This window comes from Mya arenaria, chromosome 5 (genome assembly GCF_026914265.1).
Source record: "Mya arenaria isolate MELC-2E11 chromosome 5, ASM2691426v1".
NCBI lineage: Eukaryota > Metazoa > Mollusca > Bivalvia > Myida > Myidae > Mya > Mya arenaria.
The window spans coordinates 65,160,925-65,175,422 of NC_069126.1; the positions used below are offsets into that span (position 1 = coordinate 65,160,925).

At 34.1% G+C, this 14,498-nt stretch overlaps 2 protein-coding genes across 5 annotated transcripts; both read left to right on the plus strand.

Annotated features, from left to right (window-relative positions):
• Positions 1-1,330: 1,330 nt before the first annotated feature.
• Positions 1,331-8,281, plus strand: LOC128234098 (hemicentin-1-like). Of its 2 annotated transcripts, XM_052948098.1 has the most exons (8): positions 1,331-1,467; positions 2,842-3,183; positions 4,467-4,808; positions 5,003-5,296; positions 5,396-5,695; positions 5,831-6,112; positions 6,254-6,547; positions 8,146-8,281. In XM_052948098.1, the coding sequence occupies exons 1-8, from the start codon at positions 1,419-1,421 to the stop codon at positions 8,205-8,207; spliced, it is 1,965 nt and encodes a 654-aa protein (XP_052804058.1). In that variant the 5' UTR covers positions 1,331-1,418; the 3' UTR covers positions 8,208-8,281. The 2 variants fall into 2 exon arrangements, with proteins under 2 accessions (XP_052804058.1, XP_052804059.1); XM_052948099.1 differs by lacking the exon at positions 2,842-3,183 and having other exon boundaries at positions 1,351-1,467.
• Positions 8,247-13,236, plus strand: LOC128234102 (uncharacterized). 3 transcript variants are annotated; one of them, XM_052948109.1, is made up of 7 exons: positions 8,247-8,424; positions 8,707-8,982; positions 9,536-9,850; positions 10,194-10,334; positions 11,839-11,881; positions 12,100-12,155; positions 13,003-13,236. In XM_052948109.1, the coding sequence occupies exons 2-7, from the start codon at positions 8,757-8,759 to the stop codon at positions 13,113-13,115; spliced, it is 894 nt and encodes a 297-aa protein (XP_052804069.1). In that variant the 5' UTR covers positions 8,247-8,424; positions 8,707-8,756; the 3' UTR covers positions 13,116-13,236. The 3 variants fall into 3 exon arrangements, with proteins under 3 accessions (XP_052804069.1, XP_052804067.1, XP_052804068.1); XM_052948107.1 differs by having other exon boundaries at positions 8,287-8,431; XM_052948108.1 differs by lacking the exon at positions 10,194-10,334 and having other exon boundaries at positions 8,287-8,431.
• Positions 13,237-14,498: the final 1,262 nt, after the last annotated feature.

Consider the following 14,498-nt stretch of genomic DNA (forward strand, 5'->3'; position numbering starts at 1 on the left):
ACAAGTGTCTGAATATTGCGCCTATCAAGTGTCTGTACATTGCGCCTATCAAGTGTCCGAACATTGCGACTATCAAGTGTCTGAACATTGCGCCTAACAAGTGTCTAAACATTGCGCCTATCAAGTATCTGTACATTGCGCCTATCAAGTGTCCGAACATTGCGACTATCAAGTGTCTGAACATTGCGCCTAACAAGTGTCTGAACATTTTGACTTAAAAGTGTGTGAACAGTGTGACTAACAAGTGTTTGAACATTGCGCCTATCAAGTGTCTGAACATTGCGCCTATCAAGTGTCTGAACATTGCGCCTATCAAGTGTCTGAACATTGCGCCTATCAAGTGTCTGAACATTGTGACTAACAAGTGTCTGAACATTGTGACTAACAAGTGTCTGAACATTGTGACTAACAAGTGTCTGAACATTGTGACTAACAAGTGTCTGAACATTGTGACTAACAAGTGTCTGAACATTGTGACTATCAAGTGTCTGAACATTGTGACTAACAGGGTCTGAACATTGTGACTATCAAGTGTCTGAACATTGTGCCTATCAAGTGTCTGAACATTGAACCTCACAAGAGTTTGAACATTGTGCCTTGGCAGTGTCTGAACATTGTGCCTTGGCCTTGTGTCTGAACAATTAACTAGGCAGTGTCTAAACATTGGGTCTCGCAAGTATCTGACAAAAGAGACAACTTATCATGCAACAATAATTCCAGATTAATATAGACAACTTATGATGCAGCAATTGAGCCAGAATGAAATTTGTAAGTTATTATTGTCCAAAATATTCCGGAAAACCTTGCGCGTTTTGGTAAATGAAAATACACTATATTTAAAGTCCATATTATCAACCCCCCCCCCTCCCCCAAGATTTTACTACCTCCCTTTTGAAGGAACGGGTTTCAAGTCCTATATCACATATTATTGTATTCAGTTTTTATACAGAAGTTGAGTCGGCCAGCGATGTTTTTTTCCAAAATCATTAGGTTTTGCATTAGTATATCTGGGCTAACGCCTAACCCTGTGTGATTATAATCTGTTTAATACCGCAATAGGGGTGATGTAAGATCAGCCCATGATGAAGTTAATCGACGCGAACTCACAAACATAACCTCACCATGCCAACTATTTAAATGAAGGATTTATCTACAAGGAAGCAATATCTCAATATACAATGCATGTATTTGTGGCTTTCCTTCAATTAGAATTTATCTACCTTGTTAAAGTATATTGAGCGTGTATAATACTACTTTCAACAACGTAAGGCCAACCGAAGCTAATGAATACATGAGGAAGTAAAGTTTGTTTTGTTTGTAACATTCAAGTGACATATACAACTAAATGAACTGTTATGCTCGTGTAATTTTAAAGGTGTTATAAAGATGGATATGAGTATTAAATTATAGAGCCTAATATGACGACCATTGCATTTTGGTGCCTAATAGCAGTTTTAAAGACACTTGGTAAGTTTTCCAATTGTTAGGTAAATTATTAACACATGGGGATGACGCAATGTTCAAACACTTGTTAGTCAAAATGTTCAGACACTTGTTAGGTGCAATAGATGATATTATCTAAACAAACATTAATTATTATATACTTAAACAAACGTATACAAATATCCTACATGAGCGTTAAAAAAGAAGCAAATTGCTTCCAATTTTATCGTGTTACCGGAAGTCTGTCTCGGTTTCTTGTTTTGACGACAAGTTGCAATTTAGAAAACACAGCTGAAAATTGTTTGTATACTCAAGATATGTAAATACAAGTATTTTAAGCACAGAATGGCAAATAAAATAATACATAAACGAATCATGAATACAGTTTATGTAACGAAGTGTATACATGATCAAATGTATAAGATGTATTCTTTATTTCCATAAGATGTTAATCGATTATCATACATTGAATAGCGCAGATAACTCTTCTTCACGCTTGACCAAATGTTCCATAAAAGTGATCAGGTAATAGTAGTAGAAGAAGAAGTAGTAGTAGTAGTAGTAGTAGTAGTAGTAGTGGTAGTGGTAGTGGTAGTGGTAGCGGCAGCGGCAGCGGCAGCAGCATTATTATTATTATTATTATTATTATTACTATGACAGTAAACATTCGATATAAGATACATTCAAACATTGAAATGCTCGGATAGAATATTATCATACGTAAGCTCGGTAATAATTCAATGTTAATTGTATTTGTTATATAATACACAAAAGGTCTTCATTGAAATGACTCGAGATATCACAGAAGTAATGAGACTGATAAGACTTCTTGAATTAAACTATTGCATGTAAGAGGCACGTCCGGGTCTCAAACTCACGAAGTAAAACAATAAATTTGTGTTGTTAAACACAAGTTGATCTAAAAGTGACATAAATGTCGCAAAATACACCGGTCTCACTGTCTGACAAATATTGCTGTGTCCGCGTACATGCCAAACCAGAAAAAAACGTTTTTCGAGTAAAAATATTTCAAGGCCAATATGGGAAAGATTTACATGCAATGACTTCATAATAATTAGAAATACTTATTCAGGCAAAACAACATTTAAACAACATTGTGTTACCTGGGGATTGAAACTACTATCGGTAAAGTTTATACTACTATTGTATTGGCATTAGTTGCAATTCTAATATTGTCATTTGATACCTGCATGAATGTAACCTATACACATTACTAATACTACTACTACTACTACTACTACTACTACTACTACTACTACTACTACTTATAATAATAATAATAATAATAATAATAATAATAATAATAATAATAATAATAATAATAATAATAATAATTTATTTTTCTAGCGCATGCGATAAGGACATTTTATTTTTCAGAATGCACCAATGTCACATTGACCATAGAACCGCAAGTTACTTTCGAAAATAACTCGGTGTTGTATAAATGCACAGCAGGATATGATGCTCCGGTGCTTGAACTCAGCAGCGGGCAATCACCAACAAGTTTGAGTAGGATCTTATATTCAATATATACCGTACCCAACTGTACAGTTAAATTTGCCATCAACAGTACAGTTTTTATCGATAGCTGCAGTTGCGATAAGAACAATCTTGTGTGTATAACTGAATCAATAACAAGAGAGCAAAGTGGATTTTGGAAGTGTCAAGACTTTTTTGCATCAGACAGGTTCAGTAATCTAGTTGAACTGAGAGTATCAGGTTGGTTGAATATTAGCATATAACTATGTTGCTATCTCATTTTACATAAAACATGCCATTCCGATGATTTTATTTTCCTATGAAGACATTATATGTTTTGATAACCTAAAACAATATTCTAACAATAACTTTGTTGATCTAAAGATTGGTAGAAATACAAATCGAAAGGATATGATTGTGTCAATTAAGCCGGCCTGTTAAAAAAAGAGTTATTAAGTTCAACGGTTTTCAAAATGTGTTTTAATAGTAGAATGAGAAAATAAAATCCGAGAGCTGCAGACTCGACTGCAGTCGAGTGTCGTCGTCCACGTTGTCGTCGTCTACGGCGTCACACATAGTTTCACATCGAACAAATTCTATTACACAAATTTTCAGCCCAGGTTACTGAACAGCCAGATCGCACTTTTTTATTGCAGCGTTTAAGCCCTTTCATTTGTCCAAAAACTTTTTTCTGTTTAATTTCTTATCAAACTGTACTAAACTTGATGATGAAACCATACATGAACACAATGTTTAAGCAAAAGTCAAGCGACCTCAAGATTGCACAGTTAGTTTTACAGTTATGACACTTGAATGATCAAATTCGAAAAATTACACATGCTATGTTGCTTAACTTAAGCATGTGTTGTGAAGGACTATTGATAATAGTTTTATGTAACCTTCGCTGGGGGATATAAAAAAAGAGAGTTGTTGACTGCTACAAAATGATGTAACATAAAACAAAACAAAATAAAGTTAAAATTGAAAGAAGTATAGTTTAGTGTTCTTAAAACCCAAAACATGACTAAAACCTCTTCACCCAGGAGAACAGCATGTATTATCTTATCGCCGAAACTTGGTGGGTAAAAATGGTCTTGAGTCTTGAATTGCCACAGGGAGACCAAAAACTCTCCGTATGCTTTGTTTCGGAAACAAACCTAGACAAAAGGTTTAAGAGCATAATATTTCAACCAAAATCGATAAACAACCAGAGGGCATTGTTCATTTAAAGGTTAAGGCCCTTGAATGAATGGTCATGCTTTGACTGGATTCACCTTGATAGTGAATGCATACTTAGACCTTTCCTATGTCATTTACCCGTAATCCTTGATTTTGTTTAAACTTTTTTTTATAAAATTTGACCACATCTCTGAGGGATATTAGTCAGAAAACAGCATGATTAAAAGAGTGCATGTTTCATTCCAGATAAAGACAGTTTATATAACCACAATACTGATAGTTGTTCTATCAATCGACACTAAAGTTTTAATGTATTTGTTTTCATTTTCTTTTCCGTTTTTAAGTGCCCATAACAGAAGCAATTATAGCGTCAGATGAACTGAATGTTATAACAATAAACGATACGGAGCAGCTAACCTTGACATGTGAAGCCCCAGATGGGTTACCGGCTGCTAATATCAGTTGGTTCTTGGACAATAGATTCTCAAATGTGTCAAACGATGATGAAAATATAACTGCCCTTTCTGTAGTCGAGAATTACCCGGCAAACGATGGATTATCAACTGCAGTTAGTAATGTTACATTAAATGCCAGCGCGGGACATAATGGAATGGCGATCTATTGTACTGCAAGTAACATTGCTGGAATAATGGTTGTAAGCAGAAGGATTCACCTTAATGTGAGATGTATGTTTACAGTAATTATTTGTGTCGTTTTTGGCCAACTTTGTGACGCTGTATATTTTTCAAGACATGACGCATCTTCCTCACATGGACTTTGACAATTAGACTTGAAACAGGTTTATGAACTTTTGAAAATGATACTGGTCTTTTAATTGTTTATAATATAAAACATAACACTGATTATGTACATATTTCAGACAAATCACAAACAACAATTTTGGTAAATAATCAAACAAATGATATCAGCTTTTACCTGATGCGAAATTCGAACATAAATCAATCTTTAAAATGCCAAGTTTACGGTGGAAATCCTCTTGCAACTCTGAAATGGTCTTGCTACGATGGTATTCAAAGCGACGAGAATTCACAGTCCAGTGCTATAAGTACCGTCACTTGGATTGCTACTGATTTGACCGAATCAACATGCAACTGCTCTGCATCAAATATTTTTGGATGGACGGATCGGCGTGTTGTGTACATACATGTGTACTGTAAGCAGTTATTTGCATATAGAGAATTGATATACTTTCGAATAAAGAAGCACACAAAAATGAAAATGACTTTTTTTGCATTCCTTTATTCTGTTTTAGATGAACCAACTCCGCCAGTGTGTACACTTGGCAATACCACTTTGCACCAAGACGTTATAAACATTATTTTAAACACAAGTTTAAGCATTACTTGTAACAGTGAAGGGAACCCGTCTCCTGACAATTTTACTTGGATGTGGCCAACAAGCAACATATCTGAAGGAAAAACCCTTTCAATCAGTAATGTTCAAATATCACATGATGGGTTATACACACTTAGTGTTCAGAATCTCATGGAACCTAGCATTGGGCAAGTCGTCAACGGACGTTCAAATGCAACGTTTGACATAAACATTCAATGTAAGCAATTTTATTATACATTTGTTCATTATTTCAAATAATCTAAACCCTCATTTCAATTGGAATTACATATCTGGCGGTAAAATAAACAAAATACAGTTAACGTAATCGTTATTGAAATGAATTCGTTTGTAGATGGTCCGCGAAACCCTAACTTCGTTTTTGGACACAATGGAAAGAACATTCCATCAGGGGTCGTGTCTGTAATTAAAGGCAAAGAAATCAGTATTGTCGCCTTTGCTGATGCTAATCCGACGTCGTCGTACAAGTGGTCGAACAATCAAGTTGGAGAGACAATATCACAAGTGTTCAATTATGACGTAAGCATTTCTTGCAACATTTCAAATGAGCTGAATCCGATTGGTGCTTCTACAATTCAACAAAGTATTACGGAAATACTTCAGTTTGAAGTACTGTGTAAGTAAATATATCATGTATGTGGTGTTTTCATCTTTGATATGACTATATAGAAAAAACTATTAGTTTAGAATTAAGTTAAGTGTTCGATTTGAAAATTCGTTTTTTTTATGTGTACGTTTTTCAATTTCTTTGCTACAGATCCCCCAGAAGTTCCTATTCTTCAGTTTAAAACTTGTAACAGGATCATCGGAATTCAAGATTCGATTTTAAAAGTACTTGTCGATCAACCCTTAAATGTGACATGTTTTGTAAAAGCAAAGCCGGAACCCTCCTTTAAATGGAACAACGCACTTTCCAGTGAATTGGTATTTGCAAACACGTCAAAAATTTACTCAGCGACATACGTTTGCAATGCCCATAATACCATGAATACATCATATGGGGAAATTCTTGAGGGTCAAAAAGAGATATCATTTTACCTCGATGTATTATGTAAGTATAAATTTATTATGAACTTTTTATAGGACCAACACACACACTCTTTCATAATTAAAATGGTGCAGTTTAACCACAAAGTCAGCCTTGGTTAAGCATGCGCAATTTGTCTATACTTTGATGTTTAATGTTCGTTATAAGAGAAAGTGAACTATTTGGAGAGAAGGAAGAGCAAATGTTAAAAAAGCAAATACTTAATTGCACTGGGCATGTTTTATGTGGATCATAGTACTCTTATATAAGAAGAAAATGTTTTTTATCAGAATTTTGTTCAATAACTTAATATACATGTGCATTTTAATAAACGCTGAAACTGAACAATAACTTTGAGATTACCTACAATGCAATGTTTTGCGGTTTTGTGCTGTTTGTTGCATGAGTGTAAGTAATTCTGTTGCAATTTTGCAGCCAGAGAGTGCTTCTTTTTCACCATTTTATAAAATGTATTCCTCAGTAAAAGGACACAAGACATTGCTGTTGGATAATCTGGAAAAGCCTGCCTATATTTATATTGTCCTAATATATTAAATATTCCTTCGTAATTATTTTTACTCCTAATTAAATCAAAACATTCTTGCGATTGAACGTCTAGCATACTAGCTCGACGCACACATCAAGCACCGACAATGTAACCGTTTAAATGACGTTTGTCGGTAGTGGTTGGCGTTCTTATTGACAAAGAAGTTGGCAGGTGTTGTCAGTTTTTGTGTGTGTGTTTTAGCATTACATGTCAATATAACGTCATTCATCTGATTTCGTTAGTCTACCTTGTACTGCATAATGAATTTAAAAACAAAGAAGTTTCGATGTATACAAAAGTAAAAGAAAAAAAATACAAACGTCATTTCCTGTTGCATGCTTAACAGTGTTATAATTGGAAACGATAATGCACTACGAAATGGTACTTATTCCAAAAAGAAAGCGCAAACTGGACACATTTAGTTGACATTTTATTTCTAACTACCAGTAACACATATGGAAAAGGCGTTGGTTGTGGCCAAAACAAATTCAAGTAAGGATAATCCCCGTAGTAAAAAATCAAGTAATTTTAAATAAAGATATAATCTGCCATATCTTCCGACGCTTTCCTGAGGCGTTTACGGATAAAGAGATTAGGGTGCAAATACGAATTCTGGCAATAGTTGTAATCTGCATGAATTTCACAAAATCATTGAAAACACCTAACTTCAATTAGTTTGTATGCAAACCTCAATCACGGATGTTCGTCAGCAATAGATATATGCGTCGGCAAATGTGTATAGTGTACATTCGAATGAAAAACAACAACATAATTTATGAAAATAAATGTTTGGTATACTCCAACCACTTTTTTATTGTTAACAGTAGCATTCGTAAATTAACTAAAATCTATATTGCTAGTGCCAACCTTCTTTTACTTCATGTTCCCAATCAACAAATAGTTTAGAAACATCGGACTTGCACATTATATTATTACGTTTTTTCTGAGTTGAGTTAAAACGATTTTATTCGTAGCTATTTATGTCTGAAAAGCTCAATATATTGTACAAGTCATACAAAATAAGTGCATTAGCCAACGTTATAGAGATAATGACATATTGTGAATGTTCTTTCAGATCCACCAAAAATAACAAATGTTGAAATTGAGTTCGTCGCTTGTCGAAGGTACAACATTTAGTATATATTGCAAAGTGTCGCTAGGAAATCCAAGAGAAACGTTCGTTACATGGAAAAGTACAACCAAAGCTACAGGAGAAATGGTCGGAGAGCTGATCGACATTCTCAACATTTCTCGAAAGGACGAAGGCAATTTTACATGTTTTGCTAGCAACAAAATGACCCCAACTGGCTATGCAGAAAAAGTTGGAGTCGACACACACAACTTTTATGTCGAAGTTCAGTGTAATACTTTCATTATGTTATTTCCATACTTGTCTTATGTATTAACATCTATATTTCAGATTTCGACATTAATAAACGACATTCGCGGAACCTTTTATAAGTCCATTAGTTAAAATAAGCGCTTACCTTTAAAATAACAGATAACCTCTGCATTTGAAAAATGTAAAGGAATATACTTTATTATTATAAAAATAATTTCCCTTTTAAATAGCAATGAGTGTTGCAATTTACAATGATCACTGTGAACCAGCTATATTATTTGTTTAACATTTTAGATAAAGCAACAAGACAGAGATTCGTTGCTTCAAATGCCACTTTGAATCATATGCAAGAATTACAGTTTATATGCGATGTAGATAGCGACCCGCCAGGTAATATTAGTATATTGTCTTCAAATGGCACAACATTGCAATCTACGGCAGGAAATAAACAACTGCGATATAGCAAGACCAGTTCATGCTTGGAAGACAAAGGCAGTTTTACATGTGTAACTGCGAACACGCATAATAGTGGATCACCCGAGAGCAGAACTATCACAGTTGATGTCAGATGTAAGTGTCTTTATCAATTCACTCTCACAGATTGAACGTTTAAACAACTTCTTTTATTTTTTGTCTTTTGAACGAGCAAATGTTTGCGTAAATATCTGCAAACCAGTGATAAAAGACTGCTAACAAAAGATCAGATCCCATTTGTTTTATATTTCCGTCCAAAAAATGATGTTTTTTGCATTTTTCTTAAACCGTTAGGTTTAAGCTATAAAACATTAGCAGATATTTACGCAAAAAAATCTAATTATAAGACAAAAAATAAAAAAAAAGTTGTCAAAACAGTAACTCTGTGAGAGTGCAGCTTTAATATATAAAATCAACAGTTGTCAACGTCAACGGAAATGCCTACTGGAAAGTTTATGTGGTAATTTTGGAGATGCATTTTGAGTGGATGGCCTCCTTGTAACCTTTGCTGAAGTTAATATAACTGAAATATTGTATTTTTGTCAGGTTTTCTGTAAGATAAAAGAAACAGCAAATATAATAAATGACATTCACTAGTTAAAGAACGTGAGGATAGAGATTTGTTTACATGCATTCATCATGTCTATAGGTTCACCCATGTATCGTCTTAACGAATTCCCAATCACGAGTGTCAGGAGTTCTCAAGGTGAAAAGGCAGTTATGAACTTTAGCTTCTATTCTAACCCATTACCAACAAGTATTGTGTGGCGAAACCTTTCAAGCAATTTGAAAAATGCCATACATGCCAATGACAATGACAGAGTAACGATAATTACATCAGAAGACAACATGACTTCAGTTGTCATAGTCAACCCAGTAGAACCCGGAGATTTTTGCAACTACTCCGTCACAGCAGACAATGAGGTTGGATCTAAAATGGAGATATTTCGCATTCTTAAAGATGGTAAGTTATACGCTGATGTACTAGTACTGGCGTTGAAAATTGCTGGACCGGTATTACACCTATGTTTACAAATCGGGGAAGCCGGATAAGCATTTCCATAAATAAATAACACATAACAGTGATAAGAAACACTTTTGGGCAGAAATGCAATTGTGCAGTGAATGTATAAAACGATTTGTTTTAGTAGATCATGCATTAAGGTAGACCATTGTCGTGAGATATAAAACGCGTCTAGGCAAATGGCTGAACAGTACATCCTCTACCATATAGTTAAGAATATATTCTTACATCGTTATGATTTGCGAACATCTTACATTAACAAGTTGAATTTTAACATTTGTAGATGAGTCTCTTGCAACAAAGAGTGCATCAACGAGCTCATTTGCAACAATTATAGGTTCTGTTGGCGCTTCTGTGGTGTTAATATCTATCCTTTTAGTGACATTCTTCTACAGGAAACGAAAGTCTACTAATAAAAACAATGGTACGTTCTAAATTATAATATTTATTGTACTTAAATTAAATCATTTCCATTTAAGATATGTTTGTTTTACCTCTAAAAAAAGGGTGACCCTCCCCCTTTTATGATATAATTTATTCAAAGGGAATCAATGAGTACATGTACAGTGGACAATCGGATGTTTTATGGACTCACCTACGGCGGCAGGGGTCGTCAGTGGGCCTTGCATGCGCACCTACTCAATAAGCTTAAAACCGATAATCACCAAACTTGAACAATATGTCTATTGGTAGAATATCTCTGCCAAGTTTGAAAACGTTGCAAGTCACCCCTTCACTTTATATATATACATTGCCCTTCAATGAAAGAAACTGCTTGCCATATGCGATGCAATTAGATATTATTTTGACAAATTACCACCAAATGTGGATAATATGTGTATGCGCAGATCATCTCGTTCCAGTTTAAACATAAGAAGAAATGTGTCGCCTAAGTCACTTCACAGTTAAGGCCATTGAATCTGTTTCAATTTCAATTTCAAAAATATTTTAAATGTCTGTGCTGTAACACGAAGAGATTTAGACCGATCACCATTGATTTTTAAATAATATATGTATGGATAGAATATCTCGGCCAGAATTGATATGCAGCCATGATGCTCCTGACACTTTAGACCTAAAGCTTTAATAACAAAATTTGATATGTTGTCTGCGCTGTTGAAAACAAACGTTTGCCTAATACTAACCAAACATGGGCATTTTATGTACCCTAGTCACTTATGGAATGCCCTTGAATTGCTTAGAAAACCTCAACATATGTTGTCTGCACTTTAATTCAATAAGCTTTTGACCGATCATCCTCAAACTTGGTCAATATGTTTAAAGGTAGAATCTAAAGTTAGATAATCGACCCATGGCGAACTAGTTACCTCAGAGGTATGCACGTGAATTGCTTAATTTTACAAGATTGATGATGTCCGCGCTGTAAATCGGAAAGCTTTTTCAGATCGTCGCCATACTTGTTCAATTGATGTACAGGAGCCGTAGTCACTTCAGAGTTAGGGCCATTTAATTGCTTAAATACACACACTTAACGAATCCATATCATTTCGATAGTCGTAGATTATGGCAGTTTTTACATTTATCATACAATAGGTAGATGTTTAACGATGAAGCCAAATCGATGTCGACATCCGCTTCGTTCACTGTAAATAAAACATACTAAATACGAAATATAATTTTGCCACAATTACATCATATGTTTTCGGTTTCAAGGTGGTTTATAAAATGTAGAAAGTCTGTTCTTTATTATAACTTTCGTAAATATGTAACGCACAGCATGGCATTGTTAATTAAAACGACAAACAATTGTATTTCAATCGTTGTCGCAAATTTATTACAGTATAAGCAAGCGTTATTTATAGACCATCATAATGCGTTTTTAAATAGCAATAATTTTCTTAAAAAAGGTAAACCAAAAAAGTTGTATATAATTTTTATTTAATTTTTTTTTTGGCAAATTGTTTCAGATCTTGACATCAAGAACGACGATTCCGAGTATGAGGAAATAAGGTTTGATTACAATACTTTAAATACAATAGAATATCTTTAATATCCTAAAAAATCGAATGAGGATTATCCCTCGTATTCATTTTAATAAATCTGTTTGCACTAAGTCCATAGGGCTAATCTGTAAAAAATATCACAATAACATGATTGTATGAATATGTGATTACATGTCTTGACTTATCTAAGTAACGTCGATGATTTTGTTTTTGGGTTTATTTCAGGTATAAAGAGTTAACGACCCTGGGATACACGGGCGTCATGGAATATTCCGAACTCGGTAGGTACAGTGTTTACAATTGAATTGTTTAACTTTTATTTCACCAGCTTAAGGAAGGAGCCCATAATTTCAACAGCGTTCAAGCGTTCGCAGCGCACATATTGATGTTAAAACAGTTTGTATCAACTAACCAACCATGGTATTCTGCGATCGCACATTGTCAACACTTGGTCTTATTTGCTTCTTTGACCGAAATAAAATATGAAGATAAAACTGGATGCCTATTGACCCAAACGAATTTTATTATCTTTCAAACATAATTGTTTATTATTACGACTGTGCAGAGAAAATGAACGAAAGTTCATTACAGAAAAAAGTTATAAGTGCTTTCGCATTTTTTCCCTTATTTCAATCCCATTGGACGCTAAATTTTCACCAGTTATCAACAATCTAAATAACTATACCTTTAATTTAACGATGCATTTGAGTTAAGATTTTTGAACCTCTTCATAATTAAATTTCTTTATTCGCATTTTCAGCGTTTAGTATGTGCATGATTTTGTAAGCATTATAGCTGGAACAAGCATGGTATTTTTTTATTTTTTAGCATAGTCTTTAACATTCCTGGCATTGTAAATATTATAAGATATTGACAATTATTTGAGGATATAATTGACCATGTTTAGGAAAACTCTGTGAGTTTTAAAAAAATGGGGATTCTTTATGTTTAACATTCTTGGAAATGCCAGTTATGGCAATCCCAAATATTGATTTATCTACAAAGCAAACATGGCCATCAAACTTATTGTTACTATACTCCCAGTAACAATTAGAGTAACACTTGCGATTAAAACAATATATGGACCACCTATTGTTAGTAATTTTACTATAAACGTATGTTCTACAGATTTCCAACGAAAACTTGAAGAAACCGAACAGCGAACAACACCGGCTGAATACGAGACATACGAGAACCTACAACTGTTCACATGCAGAACTAAAATCTTATCCACCTCATAAAACTTTTCGACTGAGTGTGCGATGATCTCTTACTTATTTGTTTCATTGGTGATTTGATGAAATCCTCATCATTTAGAATATCTTTGTAAAGTTTAGAAAATAAACAGATTAAAAGTTACAACCGATTTGTTCGTTCAAATGTACATATATATTTTTTATTGTTGAAACGTGAAATGCCTTCGAATAAATCCTGCCTGAACAATAGTGCGAACTCTTCTACGGTTATGGTATGGTCATAAAATGTACAAAGATAGTTGACCGACATTGCTCGCCGGTTTAAGCCATGTGGCATGCAGTCGCATAATCATTTCATCATCGTACAAAGGAGGGTGTTAACTTAAATAAAAAATAGAAACACACTAGAAAATAAATGTATATGCTGTTCAATGTTTGACAGTTCTGAAGCATGAGAACACAAATCACGGAGGCCGGATTTAAGGAATCTCGATGAATCAGCATTTATTCATAAATACATCAGAGACAAATATTTTATTCCTTGTTTATTTTAATATAACTTCTTCAAATAACATAAATTTGTAACGGAAAGTACAAAAATATCCTGCATTACGTTTTTCGCGGAAAAAATACTGTACTCCTCATTGTTAAGGATAATAATTGTAGACTATGGTAGTCCTAGATCATTCGCAATGAAATGTACGAACATACATATAGAGGATTACATACACAATTCCAAGTGTTACAGCTTAAAGTAGAACATAAACAGTTTCGCTGGAAACGGGTAGGGAGAAAAGGCATCGACCATGGACTGTGGTAAAACAGATTTACCCCCAACAAACCAATATACATTTCAAGGGTATGCTCTGTGGACTCTTATTTTACACACACACAAACTCGTCACACGTATGAAGAATTTATGTTTCCAAGAATACAGTTATCACACAGCTAAAGCCCTGACCTTCCTTACCATAATTGTCTAGTAAAACGCTGATATAAATCATTCACGAATCTTTTTCCTTCATATGTTAATTTCAATAGGTCAAGAAGCACTTGCGCTGGTAGGGCTCGAACCAACACCCTTTTGGATGGAAGGCGGATACCTGAACCGCTTTTCAGCTCTTACTCTTAGAACATTATTTATTAAAACTTATTGTATTCGGTTAAGTAATTCCTTGGTTATTGCTACACATTGCAGAAAATATTTGATATGCATTACTTCTTGTCGAAACTGTAAAGTTTTTTTGCTGTTTTATTGTTCTTTTCTCAAAAAATATATATGCAATAGTTTATCAGAAAACCTGTTATCGTAGTAGGTTTCGGATTTCGGATTTTTCTCGATTGATTTTGTTCCATGGAATGTCATCCATCATGATAATGTGAACAAAACGGGTTTTGTGTTTAAGATAAATATGCTTGTACATATGT